Here is a 14047-nt window from a genome sequence, read left to right as displayed (position 1 = left end):
CCCCAGTCGGATCGGATTTTTGCCTCTAAGATTGCAGAACAGTTCCTGCGGTCTGCTTTCCCTTAGTGCTGGTTGTGGCTGTGCCCTTTGTGGCAGTCAGGGGCTCGCAGGAGTGTTTTCTTTTTGAAACCTGTGTGCAATATGATGTGGTTGATCAGCCATAGAATTCCAGAGACTGGCTCCCCTGCCTCGCCTGGTGCTGCGTGGGTTGAGCAGAAAACTCTCAGCACCACCTTAGGATACCGTCTGCCTATCTACCTATATCTGTTTATCTTTTAATCTGTCTGTTCATTTTGTGTTTGTGCATCATCTGTAGCAGTTAAGTTGAAGAATGCTAGAGCCCCTGTCTTAATTTTCAGCTTTAAATAGAGCCTTTATGGGGAAAAATCCCACAGAAGAAGAGCTGGAGAGGTAAAACCTGGGCCTGTTCCTAGCAAACACAAGCTGAGCATTTCTGAGCACCACTGTTTTATTCTTTCTATAGCTATGAAGAGGCATCACGTACCTAATGGTGGAGCACTCCTTTTCTCCATGGCTTTCCTCGATCCCAGTAGATACAATTTCCCTCTTCATTATTTGCCACTTGATCTGATTCTATCGGGCTGTTGTGATTTGTGACAAAGAAGCAAACCCTAATGTGACAGCAAAGAGGAGGAGGAATCACATGGTTTGACTTTGCTTGTAGGGGCAGACTCAGCCTCCTGGTCTGGCAGTCCCATGATCTTTGTCTCTTAGTGCTGGACTCAGGAGTGGTGGTGGGACTACCTGAAGATCTGCCAGAGTCTCTCTTTGTCCATTCTTCTTCTCCCTTAGCAACCCTTTCCTTCCTGACACTAGGTTAGCACTTTTTAGATATCCTCATATATACATCAAAGGACAGAAAAAGACCTTCTGAGTGACATGTTCAGTTCCATCCCTTCGCTGACAACTGGTTCATAGAGTCCTTCCCATAAATTTGTAAGGCACCTTGTTAAAGCAGATAGCTGGCTTGTCCCCAGTACCTCTGTTGGAAGGCTCTTACAGGCTCCCTTTGCCCAGATGGTTAGAAACCTCCTGTTTGAAACTGTAATTTCCTTTCCACACTAGAGGAGACGTATTGGATAAGAGCAGGGAGGGCCTCCCTGTACCCACGTGGTGAGCTCTTAGCATCTTCTCAGCGGCCTCAGGGCTGTGCAGATTGTATCAAATTCATTGCCAATGGAAAGATGGGACCCACCAGGACTAGAGGAGAAGCTGTTGCTCTCAGGGTAGTGTTGCATGCTAGTACCCATGCACCTCCCATTAAAACCCCATGCAGTTGTGGTTGATGGTGCGCTTGGCTGGCTTCATACAATTCCTCTGTGTGACGAGCTCCTTCAAAACCTGTAGTATGGCACCATGATGTGCAGAGGGCCAAGTGACTGCAGGACCTGTGTCCTTAGTTATGATGGGGCCACAGACATGTCTAGGTGTAACCTGACACGTAGCTGCCCTGTGGCTCTACTTTAAATCCCGATTTCAAGCTCACGACTTTCCCAGGAAGGATGAGTGCCCACATGGCTCAACATAGCCTATGCTAGCCTAGTTATTTCTATAATATTAGGAATATAAGATACAATTCTTAAGTCTTTGGAGGAAATCTTTGTTACTTTTTGCTTGTTCCATGAAAAAAACTCAAGTTGTTATTCATATATATTACAGTGGCAGTGGAGTGTTTCATAGACACACAGAAATCCATGTCTGACACCAGTTTCCACATGCCTCATCCACAGTCCTGCCCAAAATGCAACGTAGGTACAATCTAGATAGTAGTTATCATTACCTGCTTGTGTCGTACTTCCAGGGAGATCAAACAGTTGCAAAAGCCAAGCAACTGAGCCCTCAAAATAAAAAATCCTTCCTCGTCCCACGAGCCACAGAGATTGCTTCTATTTAAAACCAGTCCTCACAAAAGAGCACAAATTTTATCCTTGATGCTTGAAGCTCAAGTATTTACACAGGGAATTTAGACTCTTCACTTGTGGTTTTGGCAAAAGCTTCACACAAATGTTTTGCACTGGTGGTCTCTTAGCCATTTAAGATAAACGACAAAATCAAATGCAGTCCTTGCAGACTGGAGCGCTGGATGCTGTGCCAAGGATGAAGTATCCCCGTTTGCCTCACATGTGTAGCTGTCAGATCAACATGCAGGCCTAGTTTCCGAATCAGGACTCTTGAGGTGGAGAGGCTCCCTTAGAAAATGTTTTTCTAGGGTTGGAAGGAGCATGGGTAAATACTTCTTCTTGCTGCCACAGTGTAAAGCTCCCTTAGAAAATGTTGCTTTTCTAGGGTTGGAGGAAGCATAGATAAATATTTCTCCTTGCTGCCATGGTGTTTGCATGTATCTGCAAGGCACACAAGCATGCACAGGCAGAATTGCCACCATTAAAAAAAAGAGAACATTTGCCAGAAGATACCCCACAATTAACACACTTATTTCCTGATCTCAATACAGGGGGAAACTGTGGTTTCTGATCTACCACTGTGCGGTAACTGTTGGCAAATGCCAGCTTTTTAATGGCGACCACTCCACCACATATCTTCATTTAGAAACTGCCCTTGATTAGTAGCTACCCTTTATTTAATAAAGTGGCAGGCATAGTTTTAAATGAAGGGGGTGGGATTCTCGGTGGATGTAAAGTGGTGCCATTTGCTCAACTTCCCTTTAAACTCTGCTAACCCTTTAAACCAGCCAAAAATGCGGCTCCTACCTGATTTTGCGCGCGCGTGTATGTTTGTGCGTATCTGTATTTGTATAGGTGTATATCGATATTTAAGACTTGTATCTTAGTTTTTCAAAGCCACGGGGCTCAGTTTGGACTAGTGCCAGGAGGAGCAAGCATTTCCAGCGGAGCGGGAGAAAACTCTTAAATACAGCTTTTAAATGGCAGGTGATTCCTAGAGGGGTTAAAAATAAATAATACGGTTGGAGGTTACAATATCATCTTTTAGCTACCAGGAAAAAGGTTGCTCCCTTCTTCGCAGGCTCGATAGGGAAGCAGCCTGCATAATCGGGGCATGCAAAATGCACAACTGGCCGCAGCTCAAGCAGGACGGCAGCGGAGCGGCCGCCAATGCTTCCTTCTGGGAGCTCGGCTCCTGGCACCTCTCTGAAGCCATTTGAGCTCTAAGTCACTGCACTTTGCCTGGGCTGGTGTGTGGAGCCCGCTTCAGTGGCGGCTGGGCAGAAAGCCTGCCCAGTTTTGTGTCGGCTCAATGCATTAACACAGCCGTAAAACAATAATCCCCCTTTTGATTCAGTCCCCGAGCAAGTGCCGGTGGTGACGTCCGTCGCCTCCGGCTCTGCTCCGTGCCAGGGTCGGCCGTCCCCCCTGCTTCGCCCCTCTCCGTGCCCCCCGCGGGCCCCCAGCCCGGGTTCGCGGGTCCCCCAGGTCTCTTCTTGCTCTTTCCCCGCCCGGAGCGAGCCCGCCAGCCTCGGCCGGACCCAGAGAGGGGTTCAGACCAAGCGTGTCGCGCGTTAGGCAGCCAGCCCCCACCTCGCCTGTTTCCCTTGCTGATGCCTCCTCTGTCCCTTCAAACTTAGATCCGACTGACAGTTTTTTCTATTGTTTTTTCTCCAGGGCCGTCCAGGCCTGCAAACCTGCCGGGGGCTCCCATAGCTGCCTCCTCCCACCCTCACACATCCGTGATCACGTCACCTCTCCGCGCACTGGCCTCCCTCCCGCCCTGCCTTAGCCTGCCCTGCTGTGGTGCACGTGCAGTCTCAGTTGGCGGGACTCAGACTGAGATTCAGACTGAGACGTCAGGCACATTTGGATGTCATTGTCAGTTGTCAGGTAATAGAAACATTTTTTTTTTGTTGCTATCTGAAGGTCAGTAGTGCTGCCAAGTGATGTCATCTTTGCTGTGGGAGAGCTGCCTTCGCTGGGTCGCGTGGGGAAGGCAGAGAAAATGCCCTAAACCACCCCCCTCCCCTTCCTCCTTCCCCCTCCACCTTGGCGGAGGATGGGGAGTGGGAAAGGGTGTGTGACTCCCTCCATTTCCCCATCCCTCCCCTCCTGCCTGCCCACCTTCAGCTGTCACCGGCAGCCACTGCGGGGCTGTTTGTGCCACGTTGTGAACAAATGTCTGAGACTCCTCGCAGAATGTGATACCACAGTATCAAGATTTCATCTCTCTGGGCTGTTTATTTTTAAGCTTAATTGGATAACATTTAACATCTGAGGTATTTTTTTTTCCCCTCCTTTTTTCCCCCTCCCTCCCCAATCATTCATATTAAAGGCTCTCCTCCACGTCCATGTGCACGCAGGATGTATGTGCTCCATGCCATTTTCTCCCTTGCTTTGAGAAAATGCTCCTTGGTAACTTGCCACGCATCCCTCGCCTCTCCCCTGTCAGCTTTTCTTTTCCTTTATTCCTTTTGGATGCCTGACTTTTGTCACCACGAGGAGGGGAAAGTGATGTGGAAATGAGGGCGCACTGAGCTAGCCAAAGAGGACATGGACATATTGTCGCCAGACCCCATCATTTCAGACCCAGTGATCTCTTTGAAATCAGTGGGTGTTTCTGAGGGTGGCTCAGTTGCAAGATTGGGTCTATGGTGAACTGTGGGCTGGAGAGGTGAAAATGGGGAGGGCTTAAAAGAAAATACAGCTGTGGCAAAATCCGCAAGCGTTTATGGAGTCTCACTGTGGTGGGCCAAACCCTGCAGCCCTCATTCATGCTAACGTGCATGGAGTTTTAATAGGGAGTTCCCAGAATGATGCTGGATAAGTAATGCATGAGGACCAGAGGATTTAGAGAGACAGCAATGACTGTCAGGAGTAAAGCCTTTGGGAAATGGCTCCTCATCCCCCTGAATCTGGCAAAACTTTGCTGTGCTCAGCTTTTTCCTTCCACAAGCAGTGGTACCACCTGGCTGCAGTATGCTGTATCTCATGAGAATGTCCCTGTACATCTCTTGTTGTAATAAAGCGAGAGAAAAAGTTTTGCAGGAAATTCAAATTTGCATCTTGGAAAGAGAAAATATTCTTGGGGGGAGGCTGAGAGCACTCCACAGGGTCCTGTTTCAACCCTGGATGAAGCTCAGGGAGTGCGAGGAGGGCTCCTGTGCCGCCTGGGAGAGGCTCAGGGGTGCAGGCACTGGGCTTGCAGCAATGTATTGCGTGGTGCGGCGCTGTCACTGCATCCAGGGGATTTGGTTAGATTTCCTACCCGAGCTGTTGTACACAGGATGGGGAGAATGCTGTTTTAATCTGTCTCTGCTTCATCAGCCTCAGCAGATTGACCAACTGGCCTGAGACGGGTGTAACGATGGGCTCTTCCGAATGGTGAGCGCTGGATCAGAAAGTCAGATAGCTCTCCTGCCTCCCCCCTTCCCTCCTCCCTGTAACCAGTAAACCAAACTGGAACTGATCTCATGTCTTGCTGTTCTCTCTCTTCACTGGTGCAGTATGCACGCAGGTGCCCTTGGTAGGCAGGTAGTTGTAACAGTAAACTGGATGCCCTGGTTCCCTGTTGCTTCTGATGCCAGCAGCTAGTGGGGAGGGAAGCAAGTACAACTAAAAATAGAAAAGGAAGGAAGGAATAACTTATTAAAGAATGTGGGAAGGCGAGGCTTTTGTACTTTGCGTACTTTGAGTTCTCACTTTGGAGTTGTGCTCTGTGAGTTTTCAGAATTGCCTGTTCGCTGGGAGAGCGATGCCAGCTCTGTGGAGAGAGAGACCTGTTATCATGGCTTCCTGTAATTACTGCTGCAGTCTGCGGCACTTAGAGAATAGGTTATATCAAAGTGCATGCTACATGTTTATGACAGTAGTTGGTCAAGTTCTGCTTGAAAGAAACATTTTCTTCCCTTGAAAAAGGAGATTATGGCTACTTAACCCTTTCTTAGCTCCTGTAGTATTCACTGTATGTAAGCTTAGGCATGGTTTAAACCCTGTGGCAAGGGTTACGGGATCTTTCTAGTCCCTGCAATGTTTTGTGGAAATGAAAGAAAAGTGAGTTCTTTGTGTTGACTAATAATCTAGTGACGATCCCTGCATTGTGCCCTCTTTTTTAATATAGATATTTACAACAGTCACTTGCTATAGCTTTAGAGATCTGCTTGTCTCTCTGACTTGATTAGCCTTTTATTCTGTCAGCCCTGTTCTTGCTTCTGAGGAATTGTTTCCTTTGAAAAAAAGCCGTCAACAGTTCCCGCCTCTCCTCCTCCTTCATCATTTCTTACCTTTCCTGTTTTTCAGCATTCATTTAGTTCAGGACCTGGAGTTTTTCCATGCAGTTCTCAAACAGGCTGCGACTCTGAAGGCTTGAAGTTGCAAGTACTCCCAGATCTCTGCTGGGCACTTACAAATTGGGCCATCAAGGGTCCCAGCAGTTTTGTGCTGGAGAATTGAAATTTTTGGCTGCCGGTGGGATTTGCGGTACGCATGTGTGAAAACTGCATTTGGAAATCTCCAACCTAGATAAGAGCGATTGCCTGGAATGCTGAGTAGGTTCAGTCATGCACAGGGGAAGTCGTCTTGCCTCATCCAGAGCTGTTTGCGATCTTTAGAAAACCGTGCTGCTGATAGTAGTTTCAATCACAGTAAATGATGGTGGGAAGTCCACTTGGGTGTCCACTGTGTCGCTTGGCTGGTGCTGGTCATGGTCCCCTCTGTCTTTGTTCAATTCTTTGTGTTTAGGGCACCACAGGATGAGGAATTTGCGAGTAAAGGTGTATGTTTTTCCATGTGATTTTAAAAAAATATCTACCACTGGAACAATCTCTCTCTCAGTCTCTTTATTTATTTATTTTTTGCCTCAGAGGCTTCTGTCTGTTGAATTGGGTTCTCCCGTTTAAATGTTTTTAGTGCCTATTTAATTAGAAGTTGGAATAGAGTCATGAAATTCACAGGGTTGTGTAGCTTGGATCTAAAATATAAATGGGCAAAGCATTCATTTTGCTTTACCCCTTGCCAGATTAGGGTGCTTTTTTGAGCCTGCTTTTTATTTCATTTCAATGAATTGCAACTGCTCAGAGTAACTGTAAAACACACACAGGTTTTTTTTGCATAACAGAGACATGCAAATGGTTGTTGAGAGACGTAATTATATAAGGAAAAGTATATGCCTGTATGCATGCACACATACACTGCAATGCTTTTTGTGGGGCTATTTTTTCACAATACATCTTCATAAGGCTCTTTTTATGATGCTGATTTATTAATATTGTACATTAAGGCTTAAATTGTCAAAGCTGCCTAAGAGATTTGGATGCCCATTTCCCATTAAAGTTAACGAGAAATGAGCTTTGAAAATCGCAGCACAAAAGTGCATGGCACTTTACAGTGCGCTCTCCAAAGAAAAAAGTCCCTGCCCTGAAGATCCTACAGTGCAAAAGCCCCAGAAATGGAATTATAATCAGCATAAGACAAAGGGGATTGTAATGGCAGAGATAATAATTTGTCCCCTACGCCTGCATTCAGATATATACCTGATCCAAAATCTTTGGACCTGGGCCCATGAGTGAGGGTTTTATATACCTCCATAAAGATAATTAAATCTCTCCAATACACATATATTCAGCTAACCAGTGAAACTGCTTCCTTCCCACATGTAGGCTGATGGAAGGAGGTGGAAAGCAATTACGATACTTAGTTGCATATATAAAAACAGCAAGTGGGCATGGACAGCAGTGATTAATGGATAGGGCTGTGAAGTTTAAGGTCTAAAATAGAGGAAGGCATGGGGCCGTAGCTCAGAAGAGTGGAACGAGCTCCTGTTAATTCAAGGAATCAGCTGTATTAGTCATTAGGATATTCTGAAAATCACAGTCATCTTGGAGGGTTAATATCAATTTACTTGGCTACTGAAATTCTACTTACTGCATCATTTAACTAGTCTGGTGTTTTCTTGGCAAAGGTTAAGGTGACAGTAAAGATAAAAGAAGTACCTGTAAGTAAATAAGAGGTTTTCAAAGAATACTTTTCCCTCCTTCAATTATATCACCGTATTCATTTTTTGTTGGTTTTATAACTGGAGTCGGCCAATAAGAAGAGCTAGATTAGACCACCCTGCTGTAAAAAGCTTGGTGCAATTAATACAGTCTGTCTAGAAAGCAGTATTATTTCAAAAAGTTTTATGTTAATGATATGGTATGCGCTCGGCACATTTCTTACTAGAACAAGAAGCAAGCTTTTGTTCACTCCAGACTGGGTTTTATTAACACAGGGGATCAATGGAAAACAAAACAGTAATCAGAGCAGAGAATGCAAACTCATCCAGCAAAAACCTCCTAACTCATCACGTCCCAGGATGATGGTTGATACTCTACTCTTCATTTTTTGTTGAGTGGAATCTAAAAAAAAACCCCAAAAGTCCACTAAAACTTCATTTCTGATCAGCACTGGATGCTTTTTCGAGAGGAGAAAGTTGGGTATATGTGTCTGAGGGCAAACAAAGATCTATAGTTTCTCGGAGACCCTTTGTAAATGTATCTTTTAATTTTGCTGCATAAAGAAGAGGTTTGCATAAAGTATTGGCTAACATTCAGGAGAGATGTCCCTATTAGTCATGGTTACATGTATTTACTTATTTTAGTGAAATATTTAATGCATGCTATAGTAGAATTGACTTTGTGGACAGTACTTACAGAGTGCAGGGATGTGTGAGAGATGTATATACTAAAAAAGGTAATGCATCAGTCTGAGTGTATGCATCCATCTTTTCATCTATCTATCAATCTGTGTGTTCATCCATCTATCCAAGTATTAAATTCATATGTGACCTGTCTGTCTATGCAGCTCTCTGTCTCACCAGATATTAAAATCAGATCCAAACTCAAAATAGATGGATCTAATCACAAACTGATTTTTTGACTGAATGGTGTGTTTGTCAAGAGGCAGGAAAGAGACCTTAAGATGGCAAAGAGGCGGCTAAAATTAGGGTGCTGCATAGGGCAGCAGCGCTGGCAATTTGTGCGTGGCTGAGGCTTTGTTCTAGGCAGACGCCTGATCGCTATAACTTTGTAAGTCCTAATTATGTCAAGTTAAGAACCAGCAGGAGCAATAGCGATATTTAAAGGTGCTTTAAAGTGGATGCCTGCCATTTCCAGACATCCCAGGAAAAAAGAAAAGCCCTTAATTGCAGTATTAATGGGTGGAACTGAATCTGGTAGTCTCGGGACAAAAGGGTTCAAGGCAACGTTGCCTGCAGTAAAGACAATGGCTCCAACATTGAGAGAGTTAACTCGATCGCATACCACTATGCTGAGCCCGAGAGTCTGAACTCTTCAAACGCTCCAAATGGAGAGCTAAATCAAAGAATCCTGTTTCAAATCCATCCAAGATGTTGCTGTTTTTCTCCTCTGACAGGAGAAGCATTTGGAAGTGCAGTTTCTTTCTTTTTTTATAGCTGTCTTAAAAAGGAGTTTGGATGTTTAGCACAGCTGGTGCTCATTACATTATGCACTATCAATAAAATAGCATGTGTAATTAATTTTTAATGCAGTGCTGTATGCAGCGCTTTAAAGCAGTTACTGTATGGGGAGAGCCGACACCGGTCACTGACATCAGAAATATTGAAATAGAGGGCTAGATAGATTTTGCATTTTTAAAGGGTGTGTGTGTGAGTGGGGGAAGGGTAATTCCCAGCCAGCAATTCTCTGGCCACAATCAAATTTAAAAATATAGGAACAAGATGGATGAAGGTGATTTTATAATTTGCTTATTGGAATGAACGAATTTATTTCCTTTTAGAGTTTGCTGAGTGATGGCTGGGTTAGGAGTAGGTGACTTCAGAGTATAGGTAAGCACCAGGGGACCGCATAGCAACTGATCCATCTTTCTTAAAGCGCAAACAGGCTTTGGTGGTATCAGGTGGGAGATGAGGCAGAAGGGGAGGTTACAAGAAAGCAAAGGAAGGATATTTCTCTTCTGTCTCATTGAGCAGGTTTTTTTTTACAGGGCTCCTTTCTTGTGCCTTGTTGTTCCCATTAGTAATACATCCCATTGTTACTTGATTCAGTAAATATTTGGGAGCATCAGTAGTTTGGAAGGGAGAGAGTAGCTTGGTTACAAAGAGGCACCACTGATGGCAAGTTGCCGGCTGCCCTGACAGAAGACCCAAACAAATTACAGTCTTTTCTTGGCGTTTGTGCACTACTTTCCAGAAGACACCAGCGTAAATAAAGACTGCTTTAATGGGGCGCAGTAGGCAAGGTTTGGGCACCGTCATAGCTTTTGGCAGCTGTTACATCCTGAAATACCTTGGTTGTCCGAAGGAGGAGCAGACCTATTTTTGACATTGTAGCATGGTGCGTGTTCGCATTCAACAAAGGGACAGGAATCGCTTTGGCGTTTCAGCAGCAGGGTAGGCACCAGGGATGGTTTGCAGGATAGGACCAGCCTCTCCCTGCTGCCACCTCCTTCCCACCCTTTTCAGGGACTTGAATGCCTCTTGGTGAACACTTCCTAAAAAGAGAAGAAACCAACTGCAGGAAGAGAAGGAAGGAAGCAATCACCTTCAAAGCGACAAAATTAGGGGTAGTGTTGCTTGTCAGGTGCCTTGCCTTTTGGTTGGGCAACACACCAGCTTTCTAAGAGCTGATTTTTTTTTATACACATGCACGAGGCATAAGTGTTTGCAATTATTCTTTCTTTCTCTCAGTAAATTGCCATTCATTTGTACATAGCATATGCTAAACAGTTCACTTGTACAGCCTCACCTGGCATATTCAGGATGGAGTTTTCTCCTGCCCCTTCAGCGGTAGTTTTTTGTCATCACTTTTCTTCTCGCTTTCTGTCAGATATGTGCGGATGTGTTTGTATGTCTGAGCCAGGAAGTGAATTGGGCTGTTCAGTTTGTGAGAACAGAGATAAATCTCTTGTGCACAAATATAATGCTCAGCATCAAAGGAAGTGGGGCGAGCCTTGGGGTATGGTGTAGGTAGTTGTGATGAGAACTGCTCTTTAGTTCACAAGCCAGAGTGGGAAAGGTGGAGGCAACAGCGAGGCGTTGTACATTTTGTAGTGAAATAGCTTTAATTTTTTAAAATTTTTTTAAAGGGATTGGATCACATATTCTTGGAGTGGCTCAGGTTTAGGCCAGAGAACTGCCAAAAAAATTACCCCATGTCCCTCCAGAGCTGCTTAATTCAGAGGACCTGGGTTCTTTTTTCTTTTCGGAGTGCTTCATAAAAACAGATGAAAGGAAGAGTTCTGTGCTCAGATGGGACGCTTTATATTCAGAAAGGGATTTGAGTCAAAGAAGCCATGCTGATGCACCTTGCATGTGCCCCACTGGGTTCCCGTGTGCTGCATGTTGGTCCTTCTTTCTGCTGAGCAATAAACAGTTGAGCAACTGTTAGCAACATACGTTTTTATGCTGTTTGCTTTCTTTTGGGTAGGCTTTTTCCATGCATTTTTGCAGTACATACAGAAATCTGGTAGGCTAGAGTATAGTACGTGCCTTTGCTATCTTTATTTCCCTCTTGTTTTTGTCTTAATCAAACCATTTCTATGGGTCCCTGTTCGAGCTAACACAACTTGCTGTAGCACAAGCTGGGGAAGCCAGGTTCAATGAGTCAGTAAAATGTGCACTTGGAAGGAGACAGGCAAAAATCCCACATAGTGAGGGCTTACATTTTTTATGAATTCAGCTGTAAGAGTCAGAGGTCCTGGGACTTCTGGAATGAGGTTAATGCAAGCACTAAGCAAGGCAGTGGGGAGACATAGGCGCTGGAATCACGCCATGAAACAGTGCTTTCTGAATTATTGTCTTTGCTATTAGTATAAGGAATCTCTGGTTAGAGAGAGGCCAGTTTGCATAACATACCTGCAGCTTTTATGCTTATTTAAACGTCACTTGGCTATTTGGAGCCAATTGTAAATGTATTATTTTCAGTCTGTCCCCTGGCAATGTGAGGGGAGCATCCTATCCTTTCTGTGTGTCAGACTGTCTCCTTACATGTCCTGTATTGACCTAGATTACTTCATGTGAGGCCCAGATCTAAACCTGATCCTTACGTCTCTTGCATAGCTGCGTGACAAGTGTGGTGCTTCCAGGGCACGCAGTACCATGCCCGCAGTCCACTGAGGGGTGGGTTAGGGACTGCCTAGGGATGCTTAGCTGAGCATCTTTCTACAAAGTGTTTTCTGACTTCAGTGGTGTTGTACTGTTATGCCAGCTGTGAACATGGTCTATGGAATTCAGGGATGTGCAGAGATTTAAGTAAGAATCAGAGTGTTGTTGGGAAGTATGTACCATTTAAAACTATCCATGGCATTCAGGGTGAAAACCAAAAATTCATGGAACATAGTAGGACCTCAACATGGCCCTTTGCCTGTGGGGGAACTATTTTTTCATTTTGCATCTTCTAACAGAAATTTGGGTTATTTTCTCCTCTTCTCTGCTTGAACAGGGAGAGAGTAAGTTCATTTATTATGGCACAGACAGGCTTATAATGCAAAGTCTGTCCAAAAATTAGGTCTGAGTGTTTACGGACTGATTAATCCAAATCCTTTATAAAAATGTGTGAACTTTTGATTAAACTCAGAATAGGATCATTGTGGTTTTGCCTACGATGAGGACAAGATTAGTGAGTAACTTTACCTTTCCGCAAAACCTTATAAAATATAATAAAAAAAGACGCTCTTTCTCTATTTTTTCTGGGTTCTCCTTAAACTGAACTAATACCTCCACTGTAAAGTCAAGGTAGAATCTTAAAAACTCTATAGCCTACTGAAGCCAAACCCTTCACTATCATTATCAATAGATATGTAGAACAGTTGTACAAAATCTTGTGAAATTGCTATAAACTCCTTCCCAATTTCCTTCGTACTTTCTCTGCACGTTTTCCACGAGGAGCGGTGTGAAAGCTGCAGTGGTGCTAGCCCCTGCTTCCACCACCACTGCCAATGTTCATTAGTGCAGTTGAGCACACTCATAAATGTCTGAGCTCCTCCCATAGTTAGAGGCCTCTAGCCAGCAAATCTTTTCTTATGCTTTCCCTGTTTTGAGGAAAAAACTGGTGGTCAGGGTTTGAGGTGGGCACCCGAGGTTTAGTTTTAATTCTGTGGCCTGATATCATCCAGAGCTGTAAGGGAGAATGAGGGTGTGTGGGAGACAGTACCATCACTGCCTTAAATAATTTGCTCCTTGCCCTTTCCTGTTAAGTTTGCCAGGCCGAGTCTTGTGATTATAAGCTGGGATTTCTTCAATTTGTTTTCTCCTTAATAGGTAAAGATGAGTCAATGCTGTTTCTCACTTTCTCCTCACTCTTTCTTCGCAGATGTCTTTACCCTCTGGGGCCAGCTGGGACTGCTGGAGAGGTATTACCCAGGGGGTTGCATTGCCCCAGGGTTAGATTTGCCCCTCTCCGTGGCAGCACGGGGCTGTATTGCATATAGCTCCCTCCCAGCAAGTCCCAGTGAGTCACCATCCCACTTGAGCTATCTGATGGGAACAGGCTGCTCTGCCTGTGGCCACCCTGGCCATGGAGCTTCTCCCCATCCACACCTTTCCCTTCCCCTGCTCTGCCCCAAGCTCCCATACTTCTTTCTTTTTTTAATATATCATTTCAACTTTGCCATCAGGTAGGTCCTTCATTCATTGCTGTCCCTGCCAGTGGTCCCTGCAGTAATAATTACAGCATTTTTTTCTAAAAATCAAGTCCAAAGTGAATTTGCTTTTTTTGTGGTTTTTTTTTTTAACTTTACATTTTTTTTAAATGGAAATGACTGCTGAAAGTAAACACAGCTTGCAACGTGCAGACTTATTGGGCCAGCATGAATTTCCTTAATAAGCTGGGGTATGCGACTGTGCGCGCGCGCGCGTGTGGGTTTTTTTCCCTTAAACGTTGGAATAAGAGTGCTGTCTCTTTAAATCCTAACTCAAACTTTATTGGCGATTTTACAGAGCCTGGTTTCATTTATAGTGGAGCCAGACTTGCTGTGTGAGAGCCGTCCGCATGCTGGAATTAGTCTTAAGCTCGCTTCTGTGGCGTTGCCAAATTCCATGTTTGTGTTTTATTTAGAATTCTTTTCACGGCCAGTCGAATCTGTTCAGGCACACATAGGCAGTGTTG

The 14047-nt window shown here is 44.7% G+C and overlaps 1 protein-coding gene across 4 annotated transcripts in view; it reads left to right on the top strand.

Annotated features, from left to right (window-relative positions):
- BCL11B (BCL11 transcription factor B) overlaps positions 1–14047 on the top strand; it is a 90433-nt gene that overhangs the window by 38501 nt on the left and 37885 nt on the right. For 2 of the 4 annotated variants that reach the window (XM_075501546.1, XM_075501545.1), the window contains exon 3: positions 3600–3815. The exons of the other annotated variants lie outside the window; for them this stretch is intronic. In XM_075501546.1, coding sequence (XP_075357661.1) covers positions 3600–3815 — 216 coding nt within the window. The remainder of the gene's footprint in view (positions 1–3599; positions 3816–14047) is intronic. 4 annotated transcript variants of the gene reach the window in all.

Source organism: Mycteria americana, chromosome 5 (assembly GCF_035582795.1).
Source record: "Mycteria americana isolate JAX WOST 10 ecotype Jacksonville Zoo and Gardens chromosome 5, USCA_MyAme_1.0, whole genome shotgun sequence".
NCBI lineage: Eukaryota > Metazoa > Chordata > Aves > Ciconiiformes > Ciconiidae > Mycteria > Mycteria americana.
Note: the sequence above shows the minus strand (reverse complement) of the source record. Positions and strands in the feature narration are given on the sequence as shown.